This window comes from Planococcus citri, chromosome 4 (genome assembly GCF_950023065.1).
Source record: "Planococcus citri chromosome 4, ihPlaCitr1.1, whole genome shotgun sequence".
NCBI classification, from domain to species: Eukaryota; Metazoa; Arthropoda; class Insecta; order Hemiptera; family Pseudococcidae; genus Planococcus; species Planococcus citri.
Genome location: NC_088680.1, coordinates 29,286,973 through 29,309,889, shown reverse-complemented (window position 1 = coordinate 29,309,889; position 22,917 = coordinate 29,286,973). Strand labels below are relative to the sequence as shown.

At 34.6% G+C, this 22,917-nt stretch overlaps 1 protein-coding gene across 2 annotated transcripts in view; it reads right to left on the bottom strand.

The window, feature by feature from the left end:
* Gfrl (Glial cell line-derived neurotrophic family receptor-like) overlaps positions 1–22,917 on the bottom strand; it is a 236,029-nt gene that overhangs the window by 28,164 nt on the left and 184,948 nt on the right. For both annotated transcript variants that reach the window (XM_065359936.1, XM_065359937.1), the window contains exon 5: positions 17,300–17,433. In XM_065359936.1, the coding sequence (XP_065216008.1) occupies positions 17,300–17,433 (134 nt within the window). The remainder of the gene's footprint in view (positions 1–17,299; positions 17,434–22,917) is intronic.

The window sequence follows — 22,917 nt, the reverse complement described above, 5'->3', positions numbered from 1 at the left end:
AAAAATCTCATACCCTGTCCTCCCTCTTGGCCATGTAAAATTTTTCAATCCTCATCAGAACGACTAAACAAAAAAATCTGAAACCCTTGCCTCCCCCTTAGTTATGTAAAATCTGAAACCCTTGCCTTCCCATTGGTTATGTAAAATCTCAAACCCTTGCCTCCCCCTTGATCATGTAAAATCTGAAACCCTTGCCTCCCCATTGGTTATGTGAAATCTGAAACCCTTGCCTCCCCCTTGTTTATGTAAAATCTCAAACCCTTGCTGTGGTGACTTCAAATACGTATTGTACATGTATTTTATACCTATGTATTTATACCTACATAACACTTCGAGAAGGTCATAAATCATCTCGATAATGTCTCCAGTTTTAGACCTTGAATATAGCTCTCGTTAGCTCTCGCGGCTATATGGTTTTCCTGCCATCGGCAGTCTTGTAACATACGAGTTAATAAACACATTCGACTATGCGTTCGTGTATTTTTACATATTCGTTGGTTCGGCGATGAGTATTTTCGCGCCGACTACAACATTGGCGACGAGGATGGGATCTATTCAATATAGATCTCAATAGTGCGAATTTTTCGTGTGCGAATTTTTGATTTAAATATTTTTCGTGATTAACAATCGATTCGATAATTAATCGCAATGCCGGATGGTGCGGATGGTGCTATTGGTGCTGTACCTCAACCAACACGCCAACACGCGAAACTTTTCGCATCAATTTCCAAATTGAAACTTTTAATGAAAAGAACTGCAAGTGGTCAACATATGTGAAAGTTTTGAAGAATAAATTCACTCTCCACAGTGTTCCCGCGGATAAGCAGAAACCAATTTTATTGGATGCTATTGGCATATCAACTTATGAACGACTTTGCGATCTTTGTGCCCCTTTGGAGCCAGAAGATACCTCCATCACTTTTGACAAGGTAGTAAGCAAGTTATCCGATTATTTTAATCCAGAGCCAAATAAATATGCTGAGCGTTTTAAATTTTACAAACGCAATCAGAAGGAAAGTGAAGCTATCCAGGAATATGCTGCTGAATTAAAAAGGCTTTCTATGTCTTGTAAATTTCCCTCTCAATGGCTTCAAGAAGGTTTAATTACACAATTTAGTGTAGGTATTCTGAGTGACGAAATTCGTTATAAAATTTTTGAATCTGAACCTGACACTTTTGAAAAAGCTGTCACTGTTGCAAAAAATTACGAATTGACTAAAGCAGCTTCTGCTCAAACAAATAATGTGACTGGTCAAGATTCTTCGTCCATTCATAAAGTCAATTTTAAAAATAATGGGAAAACTATGAAAACCCATTATCAGTTAGATTCTTCGTCTAAAAAATGTTCTCGATGTGGTTGGACCAATCACACACCTGATGAGTGTCCACACAAAGAGAGTACCTGTAATGCATGTGGAAAAAAAGGGCATATTTCGCCTGCTTGTTTAAGTAAAAATTCTTCTCAATCCACTATGCATAAAAATTCCAAAAATCCTAGAAAGGGTAAAAATTTCAAGTCTTCAAAAGAAGTTAAATTGCTTGATCGTTTTGACTATTCGTCTGATTCGTCTGAAATCTCAGTAGACATCCATCATTTGTCAGATTTGAGAAAAATGGATGATAAAATTATCATGCCCGTTATTATTAATAACGTACCTGTTGATATGGAATTCGATCCAGGTGCTGGCATGTCAGTTATGTGTTTTGAAAATTTTCAAAAACTTTTCCCTCGTGCAAAATTGGACCCTCCAAATTGCACCTTGGTTTCTTATTTTAAGGAATGTAGGCGACCCATAGGTAGTTATCTATGCTCTTTGGTCAAATTTGAAAATATTGAGGCTCAGAATTTGTCAGTTGTTATCGTCAAAGAGAAAACAGATACCATAATTGGTAGGCCTTGGTTACGTGCTCTCAATATTATTGATAAGCGCAATAATGTTCATTTAAATCTTCACAAGGTTGAAATAAAACCTGATTCGAAGAAAACTGCACTTGATGCAATTTTGAAGAAATATTCGTCACTTTTCGACGAGTCTGTTGGCAAAGCCAAAAATTTCAAATTTCATTTAAATGTTCGAGAAAATTCTACTCCAGTGTTTCTTAAACCTAGAGTTGTTCCTTTTGCTATTCGCGAAGAAGTTTCAAACGCATTGCGTGACCTTGAAAAACAAGGTATTATTGAAAAAACTGATCAAGTTGAATGGGGAACTCCTATCGTTCCTGTTTTCAAAAAAGGTAGGAGAATTCGAATTTGTGGAGATTATAAATCCACCTTGAACAAGTTTCTTGTTGATGATAAATACCCCATTCCACATCTTAATGAGATTTTCTCAAAATTGACTGGAGGAATTTTATTCTGTAAACTTGATATCAAAAATGCATATTTGCATTTAGAGTCTGATGAGGATTCTTCATTATTGCAAACTCTTTCAACCCATTTGGGTAATTTCAAGGTCAAAAGATTATTTTTCGGTATTAAAAACGCGCCAAGTATTTGACAACGTTATATTGACTCCCTATTAGGTAACATTGAAGGTGTTTCTGTCTTTTTCGACGATATTAAAATTCAAGCAACTTCTGCTGAAGAGCTATTAGCTAGACTTGAAATGGTTCTGAAAATTCTTCAGGAAAATGACATTCGTCTAAATAAAGAGAAGTGTTCATTTTTCGAAACTTCTTTGAAATATCTTGGTTATAAAATCGATAAATTTGGTATTCATAAAACCAAAGATAAAATCGAAAAGATTTTGAAAACCCAACGCCCAACAGATGTTTCAAAATTACGAAGTCTGATTGGGTTGGCAAATCATTATCATCAATTTATTCCGAATTTCGCGACATTGATTGAACCTTTGAATAAACGTCTCCGCAGTGACAAAAAGTTCAAATGGACAAAAAACTGTGAGTCAGCTTTTAAGCAACTTGCTGATGAAATCGTCAGTGATAGGGTTCTAATTCCTTTTAATAAAGATTTGCCATTGATTTTAGCTACTGATGCTTCGTCAGTTGGTTTAGGCGCAGTGCTATCTCATAAACTCCCTGATGGATCTGAAAGACCCATAGCTTTTGCTTCAAAAAGTTTAAATAGCACACAGCGCAAATTAGAGCCCTGCGCCGACAGCGAAATGATCGGCGGCGGCTACAGTATGCGCAGCACTGTGGCTGGCGGCGGAGCCGATTCCAGCCGAAGGTCTTGGCGGCTGCCAAAATTTTGCTCGGCGGCGGCTTAGCCGGCTACAAAGTTGAAATTTTGGGGTAATTTTTCGTAAATTGTAAAATTACCCCAAAATAAAAATTGGAAAGCAAAATCAAATTCAACTTCTCAAATGAAAATACCAATTTTTTCCGAGCTGAAAAGATTGGCTGTTTTTAATGACGAAAAGTTTTGATTTTTGTTTTTGAAAAAGTCAAAATATTCGAAAAATCCCCCTGAAATTTGCTGATTGAGTGAATTGAGCCGGCTCAGCCAAGCAGATTACTCGGCGGCGGCTGCGGCGGCTGAAGTAATTTTTGAAACGGCGGCGGCGGCTTGAAAAATGTTTGAAAAATCGGTGGCGGCGGCGGCGCGGCGCGGCGGCGCAGGGCTCTAGCGCAAATATAGTACAATTGATAAGGAAGCCCTTGCAATTGTTTGGGCAGTGAAGAAATTTTTCATTTATCTTTATGGCAAACATTTTACGTTAATTACTGACCATAAACCTCTCACTCAGATTTTTAATCCGATGAAATCTCTTCCCCCTTTATCAACTACTCGAATGCAGCATTATGCATTATATTTATCAGATTTCAATTTTGATATTCAATATCGAACTTCTGAGAAAAATGGCAATGCCGATTTTTGTTCTCGTTTTCCTAAACCTTCCAAAAAGCTCATTGAGGAGGAGGATGTACATGACATTTTTCATTTAGAATGCCTAGAAAATCTACCAATTACGTATGATATGCTTCTAAAAGAAACCTTGAAGGATGAAAAATTGAAGCAGATTTTAAATGACCTTCAATCTGGAAAAGAAGTCGACGAAATTAATATTATGAACGGACTATTGGTCCGAGGTACCAGAACTGTAATTCCTACCTCATTACAGAAGAAGGTACTCGAAGAACTTCATTTAGGTCATATGGGCTCTACTAAAATGAAAACTTTGAGCAGAAATTTCTGTTATTGGTCAAATATTGACAAGGATATCGAAAACTTTGTTAAAGCCTGTCCAAATTGTCAACAAAAATTACAAAATCCGAAACCTGAAGTTCACCCATGGGAATTCGCTACAGTGCCATGGTCCAGGTTACATATCGATTATGCCGAATACGAGAAGAAATTCTACCTATTAGTTGTAGATGCGTATTCCAAATGGTTAGAGGTGATTCCAATGTCCTCAACCACGACCCTCTCCATTTAACAGGCCAGAACCGTGAAACTTGGCAACAAGGCTATCAGGCCCAAGTTTTGTTATCTAGCAATGGCGATTATATGAAATTAATTACTTTTTCACGAATTTTTCATATTTAATGGGTATATTTGCGAGTGTTTTCTCGATTAATTTTTCTACAATTCACTTGTATGTTTGCAATTGTTGATATTTCGTGCGATTGTTGATATTTCATCACTTTTTTCAACGAAATAATGGTGATTAAGTGCGTACTGGAGTGTCAAAGCAACGTAATGGCAACAATATGATTTTCACCCGCTTGTGTTATTTTATTACAATATTTGCGAGTGTTTTCGCGATCAATATTCGTTATTTTACTCGGATGTATTGTTCCAGTGTTATTATTTCATGATTTTGATTTTATTCACGACGAAATCATGGTAAACAAATGCTGTATGCCCGAGTGCAAAAGTAATTATCGTGGAACACCATATGTCAAAGTGTTCTCGTTTCCAAATGCGGAGAAATATCCTGAGGTACATAGAAAATGGATTAAGAAAGTGTCGCGAAAAGATTGGGCACCCACCAAAAACTCAGTCATCTGTATCAATCATTTCCATAGCTCCGATATCGACAGCACCGGATCCCGTACGAAATTGAATCCGAATGCGATACCGCTAGTGCATCACGAAAATGTACCACAGTACCTCAGTGAACCTGAGAAACCAAAATTGAGAACTGACCCAGCAAAAAGAAGAGAAGAGTACATCGAAAATCACAACAATGATGTTGAAATGTGGTTGGAATCAGATCACATTAAAAGCTTCGAAGTATTCAAAACAGAAGTAAACAATCGCTACATGCAAGCTGGGTGGTATGTAAAAATTACTGATGAATTCGGGTTATTTTATTTAATAGACGATACCCCTGTTGTAACATCGTCAGTGAAAATTTACTCTACTTTTTTTTGTGAAATTCGTGTTCGTAATGTCACTCTCACCAACTTCGACTTCAATTAGGTTCTACCGTCTAACAGCAAACTCGAATTGTGGTCTCAGCTGGACAATATTCTTGCGAGATATAAACATCAAAACGTTGAAGTGAGTGAGAAAAATGCGTGTTTGGCTGCTATTCGAAAAAATTTTTCTAAATGAATTTCTATCATGGAGAATGAAAACGAAAACATCGTTGCTCTTAGTTTTATTTTTGAACAGTTTGAATTGGTTTTTACTAATCCACATGATTTGCACTACTCCACCGATACAATGGTGTGGTGTTTCATGATTTATTCCCAATCATCAAGTTCCTACATATCCATTCGTGAAACCCATCATTTAATTCTACCCCATCCGAAGTACTTGCAACGACTGTGTTCCTCTTTCCATATTTCTCCAAAGTGTTATGAAGAAAACCAACATTTCTTGCAAAGTAAAATAAAATTATTGTCTGAGCAGGAAAAATTTGTTGTGCTACAAATCGATGAAATATATGTAAAACCTCGTGCTGAATACAAAGGAGGAGAAATTATTGGTTATGCTGAAAATACTGAAAAAGTGGTAGAAGCTCGTACAGTTCAAGCTTTTTTAATCTCTTCTGCTTTTGGTCGTTTCAAAGAGGTAGTTAGCTTGCACCCTGTAAAAAATTTAACAGGAGATGATTTATTAAATTTATGTCTCAAGGTGATGGAATTGTTGATTAAAGTTGGTTTCAAAATTTTGATAGTTATTTCAGATAATAATAGAGTGAACCGAAACATGTTTAGTAATCTTTTAAAATCCGAATCTGAAATTTTAAAGCAACCTAATAAATTAATTGCAATGTATGATACAGTACATATTTTCAAAAATGTTCGAAATAATTGGCTTAACCTGAAAGATTATGGCAAAACGTTCATTTTTCCAAAATTTGGGGATTTTTCAGAAAATCCTGAACTGTGTTATGCTAAATTTACAGAAATTCGTAATTTTTATCAGCTTCACAAATTGGAAATTATTAAAAAAGGGTTCCGATTGAATTTTAAAAGTTTATACCCAACCAATCTGGAGAGGCAAAAAGTAGTGTTGGTTGTTAATATTTTCAATGATAGCACTTATGTTGCTTTAAAAGATGATTTCGATTCAAAAAACGAAAAACAAGTAGTTCATAATGAAGGTACTTTTTTGTTCATTGATATTATTCTCAAATGGTGGTATATTATGAATATTAAAAATAAATTCCGCGGAAAGTTCTCTAGAAATTCTTGGTGTGATCCATTTACTAGTGCTGATGATGAACGTTTCGTTTTTTTAAATAATTTTGTACTTTGGCTTCAGACCTGGCAGAATAATAAAAATTGCGTAGGGTTGACTACAGATACATTTAATGCTATTTTGACATCAACGAAAGGTATGATTGAGTTCATTAAATATTCGATTAATGAGTTAAAAGTCCCATACGTGTTACCAGGAAAAGTTCAGACGGATAATTTGGAAGAACGTTTCTGTCTCTATAGACAACTTTCAGGCAGTCATTACAATGTTTCTGTTGTTCAAATTTTGGAATCAGAACGAAAAATTCGAGTAAAAAGTCTGTTAGGGCTGAAGTCGGCAAAATTTGGTAAAATAAAATTCATTCCAAGTCTTTTAGACCATGATTTTAATATATCTGATGCGGAAATTGATGTTACTTTATTTGAAAGAATCTTAGATAGTGAATATTTAGAATGGGAACTAGAAGAATCGTCTCTATTTTACATTTCTGGTTTCATATCTTTTAAGATTGTATCCTCTACAAAATGTATCTTATGTCACGAATTAGTGCAATCAGAAGAAGAAATAAATGATGTATACTTTGAAGAGATTAATAGAGGTGGTTTAACTGTACCTCAAAGCTGTGTTGTAGAAGTATGTCGTCATGTACTTTGTATTTTTCGTATTTTAATTACTGTAGAATTTGAAAAGGATTTTCTTAATCATGGAAAACAGAGAGAGCTTTTAATGACACTCAGTTTCCTTGCAATTCGACGTTATGATCGTTCCTTGAATGATATTTTTGATCAAAAATGTGCATGTCATAATGATTACTCTGATATTTTTAAAAGGATTGTAAAAACCTGTACAAATATTGTCTTGAATAATTACACAAAAATGAAAAATGATATTTTATCTGTGTCCGAACCAAAAACGAAAAAGAGAAAAGTTCAAGTTTTCAATAATCCTAATTAAATGTTATTTTATCGCTTATTTTCATTGCTTATGCTTACGTCAACGTTTTCCTTATTTTTTAGAATTTTTTTTTTTTGCTTTTTTCCAATGCTTGAAATTTGCCATAGGTTTCAAGTTTCAATTCATTATTCAATTTTTAAGTTTTTATTTGATTTTTTTCAGTTTTTAATTTCAAACTTTCAAACTTTCAAAGTTTGAAGTTTCAATTTAATATTCAATTACTTATTAAGGTTTCATTTGATTTTTTTAGTTTTTAATTTCAAACTTCCAAAGTTTGAAGTTTCAAGTTTCAATTTAATATTCAATTACTTATTAAGCTTTCATTTGATTTTTTCAATTTCAAAATTCAAACTTCCAAAGTTAGTTATCTATATTCTATATTTCAGTATTTCACTGCAATGTTAGAATTTGAATTTTTTTTGAATTTCAATATTAATCAACTTAAGTCATGATGAATAATCTTTGATTTTTCCAAAATATTTCTATTTTCTAATTTCTTTATGCACGTATTTTTAATTCGTTTGTGTGTTCTTTTAATGATGAATTTATTGTTCCTTTATAAATTTATAATGTATACCTTCATTGTGAATTGTGATATTAATTTGAACAAGTAGTACAACGGTGACATGTTTCAAATAAGAATAAGGATCTCTAATTTTTGTTAAATATTGACTAAAATATTTTTTTAAGTGTTCGCCTGTTCCTTGAATTTGCATTTAATGTGATTAAACGAATACCACTTAATTACTACGTTGTACCACTATTGATAATTATTATTTTGTTTACAGAGTTGATTATAATTAAGAAAAATCAGATGTGAAAAAATGAATTTAATAAAAATGAATAAAAACGAAAAATTTCTGTGTTCTCTGTTCTTTTTTCAGTCATTTTTGCGATGTTACGAGCGCTAATCATTCTGGGCCTGATAAACACGAAAATGCGGCGTTGCCGTTAGCAGCGGTTCCGGCCTGTTAAATGGAGAGGGTCGTGCCTCAACTACCAGTGAAGCGACAATTATTGCTCTACGTAATATTTTCTCTCGCTTTGGGTTACCTATAACCTTGGTCTCCGATAATGGCCCACAATTCGCTTCTACAGAGTTCTCTAAATTCACTCGAAAGAATGGTATTCGTCATTTATTCACGACAATTTACCATCCGAGAAGTAATGGCCAAGCTGAACGTTATGTACGTATTTTCAAAGAGGCAATAAAAGCAGACGCAACTCACCCAATACATCAACGTTTGGCAAGATTTTTATTCAGTTATCGGCGAGCACCAAACAGTACTACAGGCCGCAGCCCAGCTGAACTATTATTTGGTCGTAATTTACAATCGCGACTCGACCTCATGCGGTACAATCCATCTCGCGATTTTCGAGGAAAATTGTCACCAACCATGTCCGTAAATCATAAATTCAAGGACGGAGAGGCAGTACTGGTTCGCATGTTCGGCACATCAAACAAATGGGCGCCTGCCATCATTACAAGTACCATTGGCTCATCTACTTACTTGGCCAAACTTGAAACAGGAGAAACAGTTCGACGAAGTGCTGATCAAATTCGAAATTCTACTCCAAAATCAACTGTAATTTCAACAACTCCTGAATTACCACAAATACTACATTACGAACTGGAGAGAGAAAAATCAATTCCATCCCATGTTCAATTGAGACGATCAGAACGAAATCGCCGACCTCCCGATTTCCTAAAATATGATTGATGTATTTTATAAGATGTAAATTACCCATCTTTGCATTTTGTTTTAAATTTTACTTGTGTGTTTTAAATTTTTATGACAGGGAGGAGTGTGGTGACTTCAAATACGTATTGTACATGTATTTTATACCTATGTATTTATACCTACATAACACTTCGAGAAGGTCATAAATCATCTCGATAATGTCTCCAGTTTTAGACCTTGAATATAGCTCTCGTTAGCTCTCGCGGCTATATGGTTTTCCTGCCATCGGCAGTCTTGTAACATACGAGTTAATAAACACATTCGACTATGCGTTCGTGTATTTTTACATATTCGTTGGTTCGGCGATGAGTATTTTCGCGCCGACTACAACACTTGCCTCCCCCTTGGTCATGTAAAACGTTTCAACCCTCTTTAGAACGACTCAAATAAAAAATCTCAAACCCTGTCCTCCCTCTTGGCCATGTAAAATTTTTCAATCCTCATTAGAACCACTAAACGAAAAAAATCTGAAACCCTTGCCTCCCCCTTGGTTATGTAAAATTTTTCAAACTGCATTAGAGCGACTCAACAAAAAAATCTAAAACCCTTGCCTCCCCCTTGGTTATGTAAAATCTGAAACCCTTGCCTCCCCCTTGGTCATGTAAAATGTTTCAACCCTCTTTAGAACGACTCAAACAAAAAATCTCAAACCCTGTCCTCCCCCTTGGTTGTGTAAAATGTTTCAATCCTCATCGGAACAACTCATCAAAAAAATCTGAAACCCTTGCCTCCCCCTCGGTCACGTAAAATCTCAAACCGTGTCCTCCCCCTTGGTTGTGTAAAATGTTTCAATCCTCATCAGAACGACTAAACAAAAAAATCTGAAACCCTTGCCTCCCCCTTGGTCATGTAAAATTTTCTAATCTAATTAGAACAACTGAACAAAAAAATCTGAAACCCTTGTCTCCCCCAAACCCTTGCCACCCCCTTCGTTATCCGAAATCTCAGGCCCTTGCCTCCCCCTTGGTCAAGTAAAATTTTTCAACACTCATTAGAACGGCTCAACAAAAAAATATCAAACCCTGTCCTCCCTCTTGGCCATGTAAAATTTTTCAATCCTCATTAGAACGACTAAACAAAAAAATCTGAAACACTTGCCTCCCCCTTGGTTATGTAAAATTTTTCAAACCGCATTAGAACGACAAAATAAAAAAATCTCAAACCCTTGCCTCCCCCTGGTTATGTGAAATCTTAAACCCTTCCCTCCACCTTGGTTATGTAAAATCTCAAACGCTTTGCACCGCTTAGTTATGTAAAATCTCAAACCCTCGCCTCCCCCTTGGTTATCAAAAATTTTTCAACCCTCATTAAGAAAGATTCAACAAAATAACTTCAAACCCTTGGCTCATTCTTGGTTATGTGAAATCTCAACCCCTTGCCTCACCCTGTGTTATCTAAAATCTCAAACGCTTTCCACCGCCTAGTTATGTTAAGGCACTATAGCTTCAGTGAAATCTCAAAACCTTGCCACCCCTTGGTTATCAAAAATTTCTCAACGCTCATTAGAACGACTAAACAAAAAAATCTCAAACCCAACCTTCCCCCTTTGGTCATGTAAAATCTCAAACCCTTGGCTCCCCCTCAGTTATGTCAAATAGCATTGAATTATAATTTTAAGTCATTATTTTTGATATTTCATTCATCAGTGTTGTGTGGGAGGGGTTATTTTACCGTTTCGGCGAGGGTTAATTAATTTTGGTTCATGGAACCGCCCATTCAACTTGCATTGGAACCACCCATTCGCGATCATTTAGAGGTTTATTTTTGTTTGAGCAGGGCATACTCGACTATAAGCCAGGAAGCTAAGGATTTGCTCCTTAAGCTCCTTAGCTCCTGGCTCAAAATCCGCCAAAAGTACCTATTTGCACTTTTCATTATTTTGCAACAAAAAGAAGACATTTTTGACAATTTTGGCAAAAAAACAGTATTTTTTGTCAATTTTAATAAGCGAGAACTTTTTTTTGGCAATCCTATCAAATTAGACAAATATTTTTGCACGTTTTGGCTACAATTTTTGGTAATTTTTGCAAAAATTGGGACTTTTTGACAATTTTAGCAAAAAAAAAATATGTCTTTGGCAATTTTGATAAAATTGGAAAAAATTAGGTTTTTCGTCAATTTAGGCAAAAAAGCAGGGCTTTTTATGGAATTTTTGACAAACACTCGTACGAGAATTTTTTGACAATAATCTGGCACCAGAATCTGATTTTAATACAGTTTTAGAAAAAAACTACATAATACTTTTGATAATTTTGAAAAAATACTTATAAGACTTATTCTGGTAATTTTGACAAAAAACATGATGATTTTGAAAATTTTGGTTAAAAAAACCGGACTTATATACCTAATTAGGTATGTGCCTTCCTCCATTTTTTTTTTTTTTTTTGCGATTTTGGCATCGCGTAGTCAGATAAACTAAACTTCTTACACAATTCGAGCGAAAATCATCACTTTATAGATGTTTTGGCAAAAACCCTTGCAACTATTGAAAAAATCAAGACTTGTTGAAAATTTTAGCAAAAACATGTACCTAGGTAGGTCCCTATTTTCTGACATTTTTGATAAAAAAAATAAATTTTTGACGATTTGGCAATAAATGTGACTTAAATCACAGTTCTTCCAAAAATTGAAATTTTTTCATAATTTTGGGTGAAAATTTGATTTATTCGTTGAGACACTTTTGGCAAAAAATAGGACTTTTTAGTTTTTGGAAATTTCAGCAAAACGCACAGACAACATTCAACAGAAATCAAGACTCAGGGAATTAATGCAAAATTCAGCATTTTTATTGCAGAAAGGTACACAAAATTTGGGAAAATACGACCTCAAGGTCGAAAAAAATGTTTTCAGTTACGGTTAACGTTCCTTCTATACTTTTAGCATAAGCTGAAAATATCCCGTATAGCTTCCCAAACATGTCCATTTTGCATTTACAAACACCATCAGTCCTCTTCATCTTCTCTCGCTTACACTACTTTAAGATTATTCTCATCACGGCCAAGACACGCGAGAGTAAAGAAATGATTATAACGTGTACGACGGGACGGTACAGAGTTCAGTTTACGGTACCATACCGGGTAGCCCAATAAAGAAGATAAATAATTTTATCCTAGCGGTAATCTCTCCATATCATCCGCTTGAAATCCTATATTATAACGTCGTAGATAAATCATAAATACGCTTGCAAATTTGATTTACAATCATTTGACGACTATTAAGGGCGCGGTATCGGCGAAAAGCGTGAAAAAAAACTTTGCCGCTCGAGAATCCTGTAGGAATTTAAATCCCTCCGGTGTGTTAATATCGGAACAAGACGGAGCTTTTTAATGCGTTAAAGTAAATTGCGCTATTTTGAAGTCTTTTATTTATGGTAAACGACATCGGCGTGTTGGAAAATACTGCAGCGTCGTAAATCTTAACGGTTGTCAAAATAAATGAAAATTTAAGAACGCTAACACACTCGAGAAAGAAGCAAATTTATATTCGACATGATTAATTTCTAACAAACGAGCTACACACGAACACACAAGCAAACCAAAAAGAAGAATAAAAAAGAACCGATAAGGGTTGCTTGTATAGGTATGAAGGCGAAATGGCAGTCGAATTAAAATTCATACTTTACGTGCCATGTATGAGAAAATAGTCGATAAATTTTAATTTCACCCAAATTGGTCGAGAAATTATATTACACTCGATGTTTCGAGCTAGCTTATATTGCCAAGTTATGGCGTATAAAATAATGGGACATTTTGAAAAAAAAAAAAACACAAAAACGATTGGGTGAAAATGTTCCGCAGGGTACCTCAACCTCTCACCTATCTATTCGTGTATAGTATTTGGTTAATCCATCTGCTTGGAATTTCAACTAAAAATAACGTATTTTATTAGCTTAAACACATATGTACTTCATTAGCGAACAGATAGAGAGTTTTGAGTTCAATTGCAACTTTTCATCCGATTCACGTATTCGCTATTAATGCTAGAAGTGTATCTAGTATCTCTACCATATACTCGATACTGCAATGTGTGTTCTGTTCGTCCATTTGCGAAACAGTCGATTTTACGCGGCGTTTATCGAATAAAAACTATGGAGAAAAACGTAGTATTAGATACAACGTTCGCCAATTTACGTTTAAAGAATGCACGTCTCTCGAGTGTTAATTTCTTTTAGTCGAATTTGATGAATTGACCAGCCACAAGTCTTCACTATGGCGAATCAGGATGTCGAGTATTGGAAAACCATGGGGAAGCGAGGTTTGTCATGCTGTCAAATTCAAGGAAATGTCAGACGTATTTCAAAGGGGACAGGAAAATTGCACGTACGAAATTCCACGTTTACGATAATTTAACGCGTGTGAAAATTGAACGTCTGAAAATAATTTAATACGAGGTGAGAAAAATAGCTACCTATATCAAATTTCAGTTTCTTCGTTCAACTTGATCAAATTCTATTCCTGTTTTTTTTTTCATGAATAGTGAGTCTTTAAATTCAAATTTTTTTTACAAAAGTAGAAAAATAAAAATGAAGATGCTGAAATAAATTATTGATCTGATGATGTATTTTTTCGGCATTCGCTTGATTTTCTTGAGTTTGAAAATGTGTGATTTCATGTGCAGTTGTTTGCAATTAGTACAGAGCAGACACCTCCCGGACTTTGATTTTCAAAGATTATTTCTTAAAAGTTCCAAAAATACATATGCTCGAGCTTCTGATATTCCGGCTGACAGACCTGAAGGTGACTGCAGACAAATGAATCTCATGTAAAATTCTCAAACAAGAAAATCAGGAAATGAAAGAAATCTCCAGATGAAAAATCAAGATCTGAAAAAATTTTGGACAAAAAATCTGCAAGCAATAAAATCCCAGAAAAAATATTTTACAAGGAAACTTTTACAACTCGTTAACCCCAATCTAGCTAAAATTTGACTAACTGAAAAACCGACAGTCATCACTCAGACCTCAGAACTACATTTTCAGCTGTCGATTGGAGCGATTTGAAGATGCTGAAAAAATCTAACTCTTGCAAGGGGGCTCCAGATCGGTTGGAAAATGGTTCCAATTGATTGGGGGGAGTCGATTTTAGGAGGTAGACAAAGTTTTGAGTAATTTGTAGTAAGAATTGACGTTTTTGAGATTTCTTTTTTTCTATACCTAAACTTCTTCGTACGTTCAACTTTTATGAACACTGAATTATCGTATCAGTAGGTATACGTTCAATTATTACTAATATAAACGTACAATTTCAGAAGTTCAATTTTCACCAACCCTATTTCACAATTTTCACATTCCAAAATAAGGAAATTTTGTGATTGAATTTGTTAAATCAATAAGAAGATTTTTAGGCACCAATCCCAGCTCAATCAGAGGACCGATTTTTTTTCGAAATTATTACAAATAGGTATTTCTTTTTGTTGGATAGATGGTCAATAAGAATTCAATTTTTCAAAAAATCTAAAGGAGACCGAATTTCGTTTGTTTTTGGTATATTTTTTCATTGGTTCACTTCCAAGATGATTTTAAATCATCGTGAATCTGAATAAAATTATTTGTGGTTCAATTGAAATTTATTTTTGTTGGTTTCGAATGACTTTTTTCGAGGTGGTTTTGAGTAATTTTCATGGTTATACTCGTACTTGACTTTGAATGATTTTTTTTTGGCGATTTTAAAATATAAATTTTTCCAAGGTGATTCAGAATAAATTTTTTAGGAATGATTCAGAATTTCATTTTTTCTGTGTACCTACCTACTTGGTTATCAAATAATTTTTTTTCAAAGTAATCTTGAATGCATCTTTCGTGGCAATTTCGAATAAATTTTTTAGCAGTGATTTAAAATTAGATTTTAAGTGAATTTTTTCTTGATGATTTCAAATCAATGTTTTTGTGTTGATTTCAAATTAGTTTTGAGATGTTTATCTCTAAAGAATTGATTTGGGGTGACTCTCAGGTTGAAATAGAATTATCGGTGGGGGTTTCAGGGTACCCAACTGTCTTTCTTATCCTATTTTCCCTGCTTCTGTCTTGCTTTTTTGTCAAAATTTCCAAGAGACTGACAAAGTCCTACCTTTGCTCGTCAAAAAATTTAAGAAGTGCTGATTTTTGCCTTGATTAGGTATCTCAAAATTTCCAAATAATCCGGTGCTTGTGTTTTTTTTTTGCAGATTGATGAAAAAATTCTGTTTTATGGCCAAAACAGTTTAAGACAGTCCGCCTGCTTTTGGTCAAAATCGTCAGAAAATCCAATTTGTGTCAAAATCATCAATAAATCTCTTTTTTTTTCAACATTGACAAAATGTTGGCCAGAAGTAGGTATTGTCAAAATATTGAGAAGAAGTATGGATAATTTTGTCACCAAAGCTGCCTAATTTTTCTGAAATTCAGGTACCTATACCTAATAATGCTACATTTTTTGTTAAATTATTGTCAAAAAGTTTTAATTGTTTAAAAATTCAAATATTTGTCGAGACTGTTAAACAAATCCTGTTTTTTATTCAAAATTTCCAAAATTCTGTTTTCCCCAAAATTGTGAAAACAGCCCTGTCTAGTTGCCAAAGTTGTTAAAATGTTGGTAAGAAATAGGTTGAATTTTGGCCACCAAAGTTGCCTAATTTTTTCCAATACTACGTTGATGTCGTACTTTTTGCCAAATTGTGGAAAAATTCTCACTTTTTCCAAAATTGGCCTCAAAAGTCCTTTTTTTGCCAACGTTGATAAACAAGTCCTGTTTTTTTGCAAAGATGATCAAAAACGACTATTTTAAAAGCCAAGATTGTAAAAAAAAGTCTTCGTTTTTTATCAAAATTATCAGAAGGTCTCATTTTTGGGAAAATTGCCAAAAAGACTCACTTTTTGCCAAAATTATAAAGAAGTGGGCAATAAGCGTGGATTTTGGTCACCAAAGCTGTCTATTTCTTTCTAATATCGCATTTTTCGCCAAATTGCGAAAAAGTTCCAAATTTTCCCAAAACTACCTCATAAAAGCCCCTTTTTTTCCCAAGATGTTGAAAAAGTCCAGTTTTTAAAAATCAAAACTTGATATCAAGCAACGTTTTGGGACCCCTTGCTAACTACATAGGTTAGGTTTTTACATCACAGTTTTAGTTATACTTTTTGAATGATACGTACTTTTTTTTTGCATACCCTACCCAAATCTAATTTTATTCATCTGTCATAGAAACATCATTCATGTTAGTAGCTTTCTACAACCCTTACTTTGTTGAGCGATCCTGAAGATTTTGTATTTTTCAACTACCTAATTCTAAAACTTCAGTTCAGATGACAGTTTTTCAAAATCCATGAACCAATCTAACACATTTTTTTCTGAACTTGAAGGATTAAATACCATTTAACTACAATACTTCATTTCGCGATTATCTGCCAGAGATTTCCTATCAATTTCTTCCGTCGACCCGGGTCGAGGAAATTTCCACGCATCGGATTTTAAATTTTGAACGAACCGGTACTCGTACTCGTACTCGTATTTCTTATCGTGCTTGTCGAATATCGAAAGACGTATACTGTATATGGGTACAGCACCACCAGGCAAAAAAGGAGCTTAAATTTCAAAAATTCAACAAAACTTCTCATACACGACGACGTTTACATTCTCCGAGTGCCAATTTCGAAGGTAGCTGAGCGTGAAAAGTTTGAAATGAGAAGCAAAAAAGCACTAGCTAACATGCATAATTTATAAGGCTCGGTTTCCTTCACCGGGCTGCACAGTTTAATAAAAATGTAGCTCAAAAAATACGACTGTACACTGAAGACAGAGATAGAACGAAAGAAACACGCTCTCTATACATATAATGTCAAAACGCATCGGTATATAGGTATTGAAAATTCAACTTCTTCGGTATTGGTTCTGTTTTGTAAAGGCAACTGCCGAGTTTTCTGTGCCAAGAAGGTAGAGAAGTAGGTAGAGGTACACATAAGATTCAGTGTAAGATTCTAATGTAAATAGAGGATTCTACAGGATATACTTACCAGCACAGCGATTATGATTCACGAAATTAAAATGCCTGTCACATTTCTTCTGACCGTGCCATAAATTTGGTGGACAAATACAACCGAACATCGGAGTCAGACGCATTTTTGACCACGATTCTTTGCACGATTCTCTGAAAAAAAAGAAACGTTTTTCAAATAGGAGCATAATCATGCCTCATAAATTTCATAAATTTACTGCTTCAAAAAAAAAAAAATGTACCTATTACACAGATGTGTTTGAAATAAATGAATTAAAAGAAGTGGTTTGGGTTTGAATGAAGTGTACCTTCCATAGCCTCCCTAAAGGGGGAGGAAGAGGGGAAGGATCAAAATTATTCCCCATGGATGCAAAAAATGCTTCAATTAGTTTGATTTTTACTGTTCACAAACAGAGGCGAGGAGGAGGGGGGGGGGTCAATAAAACTAAAATTTACACTCTAATGATAAAATTTTTCTATTTTGCCTCCAATTATGGGTACCAGATCTACATTTTATCATACTAAAAACTCGTAAAAAAATCATGCACTTGTTGGACAAAATACACAACATGATACAAGTACCTTTCTTACTAATACTTCGTATGCTCGTTTCAGATGAGAAATGTGTCACTTGCATATACTTTTTAATGGTTTGGTACACCAAGCTCCTCGTCAGATTTTTTTATTCATCTTTCTTTTGTTGGGTAACGAGAAAGAAAAAAACTTACACTTTGGAGAAGTTATTTCATCCAACTTATCTACCAAGTTCGCAGTTCTATTTAGCAATTTTAGTTACAGCGAGGTGGTCTTTTTATACAACTTTCATATAATTTCACGTAAATAAGTATTTATCTCAAGTTTCTCACGAAGTAGCCAAAAAATTCCCAATTTACTGCTCAATATAGCTCACATTTCTAGACGAAGAAAGCATACATAAAAAAACCAATGATAACTCGTGCCATGAAAATATAAAAGAAAACTTGGTCGAATTATCAAGTTTAATATTATCCTTGAAAAAGCTCACTTCATCGAGGATTTATCGGATTGGTTAATTAAACGGAATTTGTTACAATCTATTGTATAAAAAAATTTCGCAAACCTGTAGCGTTATTTTTCAAACAAAAATCCTCCATACGGGTCGTTTTAATAACAACTTTGACGACGCAGTAAATATTCGATATGTATGTAAATTACCCTTCGAGCGTAACTTTTTTATTTTTTAATAACTGTGTCAACGAACCTCGTGTATATTTTTTTTTGATATAGACGATAAATCAACCTAGATTCCTTTTCATTTCACAGCTAATTCTGACGACGAACAATTTTTTCCTCTTTCGGGGACGTCATCGTCGTCGTCGGCCGTAGTCGCTTCATAAACGACATGTTAAAGTTTTAATGAAGTCACGCCGTCGTCGAGTAGCTATAGGCAGAGGCACTACGAGTACATTCAAATGATGCTGCACGACGACAGGCAAGAAAAATGTCGAGAAATGGGCTTCATTCGAGTAACTTTTTAATTAGAAAATATAAAACGTTTTGTGTTCGCGTTTTTTTTTTCACGTGATTATATAAAGTAGGTATATTTTTCGCATCTTACGTACATGGAGTTGAGGTACCTACTTATTGATTTTTAGTGTGTTTTTTTTTCTCGTACGAGTAAAAAAATTATACACATTCGTATATCAAATTGTAAAAATTTACGAGTATAATCGATAATCTGCAATAGTGTTTCGAATAAATTAGCTGCTGGAAATAATTCGAGTACTACAGAAGAGACTAGGCAACGAAAAAACAAACAAACGCGCGTAAATTAGCTTTTTATTAACGAGAAAAATAATCTAATCGATGGTTAAAATTTAATTCCCATTCTATTGATGAGCATTGAATAATTTAATTTATACCTATAGAGCTTTGTGTAGGCACTATAGGTATGTATTCGAACGAGTTGATTTGAGCGGTTTCAATTAAAGGTTTCCTATACATGTAGACAAACCAAACTGAATTTTTCAACGCTCGAGTTGATACGTATTGTTCACCTTTTCCTAAGCATGGTTCTACTTTTAGCAATGTGAAACCTTCGACGAATTTACCTACTCCAATTTTATCAACTGCAGTTCACCTTTAATCTGATCTTGGCCAACTTTCGTTAACTTTCACCACTTTTTCCCACCTTTGTCTAATATTCGGTAATTTTGACCAACTTTGTACGACTTTTATAATCATTAGGTAGCAAATTTTCATCAGATCTCAAAACTGTCAGAATGAACCTGGTTGACTTTAATCAAAATTTTCACAAACTTTAGCCAATACTTGATCATTTTTGACAAAGGGTATTCCCAGGTAGGTAAGATTGGTGAAATGGCCCTGTTCCCAAGGGGTGGGAGAAGGGGGTGGGGGCGGAAATTCCGCTCGAAAATTTTTATTGGAGGTATCCAATAATAATCCATCATGATTTTCCAAATCTGGGAACAGGGCCATTTCACCTTTCTTACCTGGGAATACCCTTTTGCTCACTTTGGTCAAATTTGACAAACGTATTATGTATTATTGCAACGTTGGCAAACTTTTACCAATAATTTTCATTGAATTTTCTCAACTTTTGCCCACATTCTAACTTTTACCAACTGTTTATCAGGCTTCGTCAACTTTTACTCAACTCACGCAGTTATTTAGCTCAACCTTTGCATACAGCTTACTCTTGTCTGTATTGTCCAACTTTCAATAAACTTCATAATTTGGAAGCCATGCAAGTTTCAAAAGTCAAATATTGATTACTCGTGATTTGGAGGCAATGCAATCTCCAAAAATTGCTTTGCTTTTTCATAGTACTCGTATGAAAACCATGAGAATGGTGAAAAATGATCTGAAATTTTGTAATGTGGAGGCCATGCAAGCACCAAACATTAATTTGAAATTTTGGACTTTAAAAACCATGCAAATTTCAAAAGTTGATTCGATTTTTCATACGTAGGTACATAGTTTGAAGGCCATGCTAAGGTCATTGACCTGTATATCTGCAAACCCTCTTTTCTTGGCAAAGAGTGATGAACCTTGATTACAATTTTTATTCCTAAAGATTGGAATATCTGAAAAAAAATTCTTCAGAAAATTCGTACTTTCCCCCTTGTTTTCCATGATGTACTATTTGTTTGACTTTTTATGCTCACTCTTTCCTACTTTTTAATCTTGGAACAAAAATCTGGTGGTTTTTTCATCAACAATTCGCCATAAAAAAAAAAAAACAAAAAACCCACTTGGTGACTTCTAGTGAATCTGTCACCAAGATTTACCAAGAAGTTTCAAGACACTCAGAAAAATTTTCAAAAGCTCAGAGGATATTCTAGAGGGGGTTTCACCATTAATTCGCTATAGAAAAGACAAAAAACCCATTTGGTGACTTTCGGTGAATTGGTCACCAGAAGTCACGAGAAGTCACCAGATGCCACCAGGATTCACCAAGGAGTCACCAGACATTCAGAATAATTTTCAAAGGCTCTGAAGACATTCTGGTGGTGTTTTCACATTAATTCACCATAGAAAAGACAAAAAACCCACTTGGTGACTATTGGTGAATTGGTCACCAGAAATCACCAGAAGTCAACAGGATTCATCAAGGAGTCACCAGACATTCAGAAAAATTTTCAAAGGCTCTAAGGATATTCTGGTGGTTTTTTCACCATTAATTTGCCATAGAAATTAGAAAAGGCAAAAACCCCACTTGGTGACTTTTGGTGAATTGGTCACCAGAAGTCATCAGAAGTCACCAGATGTCACCAGGATTCATCAAGGAGCAGAGATGCATGGAAACTTACCGCGGTAACTTACCCGAGAACTTACCAGTAACTTACCGGTAAGTTACCATGACATAAATTACCATAAGTTACCGCGGTAATTTATAAATTTTCAACAGAAATGTTGGCATGGGTAATTTTTGATGTTTGCATGTACTGCTGTAGCTGTCTAGATACAACAAATTACAATTTGTACTCTCTAAATTTAAAAGAGTCAAATTTTACTGTATAGCACTTAACAGTAGGGTATGAGTATGGTATGACAACATTCTGGCTTCTTGTAAACTATAGTTTTTGACTGGATTTTCATTTTTCAGTAAATAATTTTCTGATCTGATCAGTCAAATCAAAATTCAAAAGTGAATTATTTACTGATCAGTCTAAAATGAATTATTATTTATTTAGGTAGGTAGGTAGGTAGGTAGGTAGGTAGGTACTGTGTTGATCAGTGAAAAACTACTGTGTTGATCACTGATCAGCTTGGTCAGCAGTAAAAAATTTTAAATAACTGACTTTTGCAGTACTTTTTCACTGTTTATTTCAGTGATGACATTTTGGATTTTGCCTTCTTAACAGTGAAATTTGACTGTTTCAAATTTAGAGTGAGGTACATGGTACATACATATCTACTTCTTGTGAGATGACCTATAAATAATAAATTGTAAAATCAAAAAAAAAAAAAATGAATTGAATTGTGAGGTAAAATAAAGCTGTAAATTTTAATTTTGTTGAAGCACACTGTATTACTTGACTGCTTTCAATACCTAGATAGGTACCTATTACAAATCTTCAAAAGTGTTCGTTTTTTTTGTTTGATTTGAATGCTCTGAAGTTTGAACTTTAATTTGAGAAATGATTGGTGTTGAGATTGAGAAAACATAATTTTTTTTTGCCTTAATTTCATTCTTGCAACTGGTTAATACAGTTCTCTTCTCTTCTCAGTTCTCTTTTTGTAATAGAAAATGCTGGTGCACTCTGATTAGGAATTTTTTGGTAATTGAAAGCAAGGGGCAGAAATTTTTGTATTGCCCAAGCCCAAAGGCGCAAAAATGGGACATCTACACAAGTCTCTATCCATTTCTGTCAGTTGTTGGATGTTATGGATAATTTCAAGGTAACCTTCATCTCAATTCTGATGTTCAGAACCATTTCAGTGAAAATTTATAAGTTACTTAAATTACCGGTAACTTACCGGTAAGTTACTGGTAAGTTACCCAATTATAAATTACCGGTAACTTAGCATCTCTGTCAAGGAGTCACCAGATATTCAGAATAATTTTCAAAGGCTCTGAGGACATTGTGGTGGTTTTTTCACCATTAATTTGCCATTGAAAAGACAGAAAAATCAATTGGTGACTTCTGGTGAATTGGTCACCAAAAGTCAGCAGAAGTCAGCAGAAGTCACCAGAAGTCACCAGATGTCACCAGTATTCACCAAGGAGTTACCAGACATTAAAAAAATGTTTCAAAAAGCTCTTAGTAAGTACATTCTGGTGGGGTTTTCACCAACAATTGGCCAAAGAAAACACAAAAAGCCCACTCGGTGACTTCTGGCAACAGATTCACCATAAGTCACCAGGATTCATCAAAGAGTCACCAGACATTCAGAAAAACTTTCAAAGGCTCTGAGGACATTCTGGTGGTTTTTTCACTATTAATTCGCCATAGAAAATACAGAAAAACCAATTGATGACTTCTGGTGAACCAGATGCCACCAGTATTCACCAAGGAGTTACCAGACATTAAAAAAATGTTTCAAAAAGCTCTTAGTAAGTACATTCTGGTAGGTTTTTCACCAACAATTCGCCATAGAAAACACTAAAATTCACTTGGTGACTTTGGGTGA